We start from the raw sequence: 6000 nt of genomic DNA, 5'->3' as shown, positions 1-6000 counted from the left end.
ATACGTAAATTAAAACGTCCTTCCGAAGCGGGCGATGAGATTTCAATTCCGGCTGCCGACAGCTTCTTACGGGCGACCCCCCAAACAACCTCTTCCTTACTTTTTAGTGCCGACATACACCAAGACCCACTCTCAGGGTTTGTACCAATGATGTTTCGAACTTCAGGCCCCCCCGTTTAATCAGGTGGCTCCCCCATCTTTCGGATGGGTTAAGGTGAATGTGGATGGCAGTTGGAACCCTTGATCTGCTGAGGGCGGTTAGGGGCATTTTTAGAAATTTTGAGGGTAAGTATATGTGCTATTTTACTTCTCCTGTTGCTACTGACAACCCCTTAGCCACAGAATGCTGGGGGGGTTTTCTTGCATTAATGGTGGCAATTACTTTCAATTTTCATACGATTGAGGTGAAAACTGATTCGAAAATGTTCTATGATATATTGTTGGGTATCTCTCCTCTCTGGGATATTATATGCATTCTTAAACATATTTATGCTTTAATTTCTAAAGGACATATGAAAGTGAGTTGGAGTTTCATCCATAGAGAGGGCAACTCTTTTGTCGATTGGTTAGCCAGACAAGCAGGGGATACATGCTCTGTAGGTTTATCACCCCTTGCTCCTCTCAGGCGTCTCCTTATTGGGGATAACCTGAATTTGCTTTATGTTAGATTTTAGAAACTACTTGCTGCTCGAATCTCTGACTGGGTGCTCTCGTATCTTTACTGTGGTTTGGTTTTGCACCCTCCCTCTTGTGGTTTTTTTATTTTGCTAGCAGGTTTCAGATTTGCACCTCTTTCTGTCTTTGTCTCTGGCTCTCCTGATCTCTTAGTTTACGCTGGTCTTGTGTTGTTTGGTTGTTTTGCTCAGTCGATCGACATCCAAGTTTGCACTGCTGTTTGCTGGAGTGTTTCCAGTGGATTAGAAATTTCTTGCTGCCTCTTTTTTTTTCTTGGATTATCTTTTGTTTCTTTTTCTGTTATTTCTACTACACGGGCGCAAGTATACTAATTTTGAGTTTTGTTATTTTGGCTTGAGTATACTTGTAAGTTTGAAGTTTTCATTTCGCGTGAGTTGTAATGTGGGAGGAGGAACCCTTGGGTGTGTGTTAAAGTATTTTTTGGCTGTTTTAGATGGGGATCCTCCTCCCCTCCAACTTTTGTACCTGTCTCTTAATTTTAACACGTAGGGAGCCTTCGATGCTCTTTCCCCCCCAATATATATATATATCTATATATGACGTGCAACTCTGCTAGGGTTTTCGCCTATTGGAGATTCCTGGCTTTGAATCTTTTGGCTTTTCACTTCTTTGGTTTCTTCGTTTTCCACGACGAACGGTTTCATCGTGCTCAACGACGAACAACTTCGCACCAACCTTCTCCTTTTCCGATTGCCTCGTCTGCATTTGCAGACAGCTCGCATGACGTCTTCTTCCTGCTTGGCGCGTCGTCATCGTCTCGCAGTTTTGTCAGCGTCTGCAGACAGCTCGCACGACGTCATTATCTTTCGTTCTTGATACGATTTTTGGTTACGTTGTTTGCAGTCTTCGCACGTCGTCTCCTTCCTCGGGTCGCAGATTGACGAGGCTCGCCACGCCGCTCCAGACTCATTCCGTGGTCATCTTGCCTAGTGGAGATGACCTCGATGCTCTTTTCTCATTCACTGCATTTGCCGGTGACAATCCTACTCGTAAAAAGTTCAAAGCCTGGTTTTGGTATCGGTAAGTCCTGCATTGTTTCACAATCCTTCCACGAGACTCTTGAAGGTGGTGGTGATCACACTTTCATTAAAAAACTTGGTAAAAAAATAGAAAACCTGCTCTTTTTCTCTCAAAGGTTGAAATCAATACTCTTGCGTCTTCTTGGTGTTTTGCTCTAGTGGGAAAATTCTTTTATGGTCACCTTAAACTTGAGACCATTCAGAAAGATTTTGATGCTATAAAGCTATCAGATAGATGGAGTATTGACTTACTTAACAACCGATATATACTTATTCAATTATTTCATGAGGCGGATTACACCCGTATTTTTTCTCGAAAGGTAATCAAGATTGTCAACTGTTTTATGAAAATCCTAAAGTGGACTGTCGACTTTGAAGCAGAGTCTCCTATCATTCATGTTTGGATAAAATTTCAGGGGTTAAAACTACACTTGTTCAACTTTAAAATTCTCTACTCCTTAGCAACTGCTTACGGTAAGCCTCTCAAGCTTGATAGTCCTACGCTTACTGTCACCAGACCCTTTGTGGCTTGTGTGTTAGTTGAGAAAGAGATCACCCAACTAGCTCTAGATAAGGTATAAATTTGATCCACTCGCAACGGGTATTGACAAAAGGTTGAAATTGAACCACACTTTTTATTGCTCTCATTGTAGTATGTTCGACCACAGTTCTACTATTTGCTATCGCTTTCATCCTCATTTAAGGCTGAATATTGCTAAAGATCAGCAACCTGTTCAAAAATCTATTCGTACTGAATTTGGGGTGGACGTCTTGCTACCTACCATGTCTGCTGAGGAGGTGCCAATCTGACCCTCTTTCCAACACCACTTATATCTTTGCTCATCTGATTTACGTCTTTCCTGATAAGAAATTTTTTGATGACCCTCCTATTCAAATTTTTGTTATTTCATATGAAGAGTATCATACCCAAGCCGTTCTACCCCTGGATGCTTTTGCTTTTGAACAATCTATTCTAGCTGCTGAATTGAAGCATGGTACTCTGGAGTCTCATGAAACATCTCTCCATACTACTAGTACTAATCCAAACGTGTTAAACAACTTACACATGTCCAACACACTTTAGACCAATCTACTGATCAGATGAGTCAGTCTTTGGATGAGAAATGACAGGTCTATTCTAGGAGGAAGAAGAATAATGAAGGGCGAGTCGAGCTTAGGAAGTTATTGGACGATACATTAATTACTATTGACAATGACACTCATCTTACAAATTTGTTACTAGAGGCAGAGGCAAGGCAAAATTGGGTCGCTCTCTAGCTATCTAATGCTACGTGTTTTGTCACTTTTGGTTTTTGGGCTCTCATGTATTTTTCTGTATTTTCTTTTATTTTTCTGGAACCATTTGCATGTGGTGTTTATTGTATGGGTAGGTTGTCATGCTTGGGCCCTCTCATACAATTTATCTGTATTATATAGGAGCTTAGGAAGGTGGGATGAAGATATACTTAATATTAATGGGGTGTTTATCATCGTCTAAGGTAGTTTTTGCTATCTTATTGTGGCTTAATTGAACTCTTCTAACTCATATGTTTGAAATGTTATGAAAACCTATAGCAGCTTTGATAGATTTTATTTGCCACAAAATGCTTTGTTTGATTACCTTACCTTACTTTTTAAAACTGAGTACATGATGTCATTTGTGCCTAATATGCTTGATGTTAAGGCTTCAATGAAAATCCCTTTTGAAAGTGTTTGGATTGCCTGGTTTCAAAGGAGAGGTTGAACTTGCCATTAATTAGATAACTTAAACTTTCTTATTATGATAAAAATTCATCTTGTTCAATCATAGATGCCTTGATATTTGTAATTGTTTCAGTTAACTGTTTATCAAATGGTTTAAAGTATCCCTTTTTATATGTATGTATGTATGCATTTCTGTAATTATAGTTGTGTGCATATGCAGATATATAGGAATAAGTCTCAAAATAGTCCTCTTACTACTTGGATGTGGCCAAATTAGTTTCAGAATTTTGCGGTGCCCCAATTTAGTGCCCCTACTGTTGGAAATTGATCTCAATTTATCTCTCGTTAGAAATTATGATGCAAAAATGGTCTTAATTTAGTCCCCGGACTAGACAAAATTGATCCCATTTCAATCTCTAAGGGATCAATTGAGATCAATTTTCAATACTCGGGGGACCACATTCGAGCATCACAAAATTTTAGGATTAAATTGGCCACATGAGTATTGTCAGGGACCATTTTGTGATTTAACTCTCTCTCTCTCTCTCTCTCTCTCTCTCTCTCTCTCTCTCTCTCTCTCGTTAAACCCTTCTTTCAAACCTTTCTCACGCCTTTATCTTGTTTTTTACCTATACTTATGATGTTCGCAGATCTTGCTTGATGCCTCAAATGGACGTCACCATCATTTCAGACATGGATTATGACACTGATAGGATTCAGATTGATGGATTTGAGGGAAAACATAGGCATTTGGGAAGTTCATCTCTTCTTCCTTCTCATGCTGCCCATATTTCTGAGGGCAAGAATATGTCTCATCATTTATCTAATTCCAGGGGTGAAAATACAAAATATGCTCTTTCTATTGATATCAAACCCGAAGAAAATGCCTCACAATCTGGACGAAATATTACTCGAGTTCAAGGATGTTTCAAATTGAACTCGGAAGCTCCACCGCTTACAGGGAAACGTAAAATTAACTTTATGCCCTCAAATGCTGGCGAATGTTCTAGCTCAACTATTGATAGCCCGAGGATATCATATGATCGAACATTCACTAAACCTTCATACCAAAGATCAACAAGAAGCCGGAAATTAGTGAGAGTTGATACCGAATTAGCTCCAATTGTAGAGATTGATGAAATCGAAAGTAATACCCAAGAGGGAACCCGTGAACGTTTAGATGAATCTATTGCTAGATCTATGCAACTTGAGTCGGATGAGATACTAGCTCGACAGCTCCAAGAACAATTCTACCTGGAATCACCAACAGTGGGAGCTATAGAGGTTATTATTATTATTTTTTATGATAAATGCTATTCATCCTTTATCATTTTTAATAACATGTCTTTGTCTTGTATTTGATGTCAAATTATCATTTTCTCAGTTTATTTATGTATAATTTGCCAATTTTGAGTAGTTGGGCTGGTTTTATCATAAGCCAGAGTTTATCTTCTGACACAATGACCCGGCCGAACCGACTATAGAATTATTCTTGTGGGAAGGGGTGGCACTTATGCTTTTCATATGATGCAGAACCAATCTCATTCGTTAATTTTGAATAAATATTGCAAAATTCACACATATAACCATGCGTCATGTAAAAGCTATGGTTAATATTTGACAAGCATAATAATGCGCGACCATCATGCATTTAAAAATATCATTTGCATGCTAGATAAAACATGTACACAAATAAATAAATACTCATACAAGACGTGTCGTAAGTAAAATGTTATAACAATGAATAGAATGCCAAAATTGTGAAGAGTTGAAAATTCATAAAAAAAACTTAAAAAAAAATAACTAAAACATAACAACAAATCACCTTAATTACCCACATAGAATACAAATAGGGTGATATTTTTCTTAGGTCCAGAACAATTTATTTAACAACACAGGTCTGGAAAGCGATGAAGAAAAGGTATGGTTCGAAGTGTCACTGGATGAGTAGATTGTGTTGCTACATTAAGTGGTTCTTTTTTTTTTAATTTTATGTAGAAAGAAAACTGCTTTACAATATCTGATTTTGGAATAGCTGTAACTGGACTTGCGATTTCCCTTGTAAAAAATGCTGAAACAGATGTGAATGTGTTATGTCCCCTGTACAAAAAATCTGTGTTAAAAATCCCTCCAACTTATGACATTACGTGTCTGTTTAGGGCGGCTATAACTTTTTATAAATGTGATTTTGTAGCATTGGTTGATAAAACAATCTTTTAGAAAACTTGGTGAGAATTATATATATATTAAAAAAATTAGAGAGTTTTCTTGCAACCCCTACTCTCTTCCTAATTTTATTTATGTATCGTTTGATTTAATTCATCTATAAACACTGAATCACATTATTAATTTATGATCTACAACATAAAAATTACTCATTGGTCAAGTTTCTATAATTTTCATAATAATTTAACCGCTCATTAATTTGAAAAAATTATGGATGATTAGATGATATAAAAGCCCTCTTAACGGTTAAGTTTTGCCCATATATTTTTTTCTCAAATCCATCCAACATATGCTAATTCGTGAATCCGTGTTTTTAAACCTGACCTATTTGAAATGCTCTGCTTTGAAATCCCAA

At 37.5% G+C, this 6000-nt stretch overlaps 1 protein-coding gene across 1 annotated transcript in view; it reads left to right on the top strand.

The window, feature by feature from the left end:
• LOC110031875 overlaps positions 1-6000 on the top strand; it is a 43601-nt gene that overhangs the window by 10526 nt on the left and 27075 nt on the right. The window contains exon 3 of the mRNA XM_020735299.1: positions 4070-4703. Coding sequence (XP_020590958.1) covers positions 4070-4703 — 634 coding nt within the window. The remainder of the gene's footprint in view (positions 1-4069; positions 4704-6000) is intronic.

This window comes from Phalaenopsis equestris, unplaced genomic scaffold (genome assembly GCF_001263595.1).
Source record: "Phalaenopsis equestris unplaced genomic scaffold, ASM126359v1 Scaffold000855, whole genome shotgun sequence".
NCBI lineage: Eukaryota > Viridiplantae > Streptophyta > Magnoliopsida > Asparagales > Orchidaceae > Phalaenopsis > Phalaenopsis equestris.
This window is presented reverse-complemented; position numbering and strand designations above follow the sequence as displayed.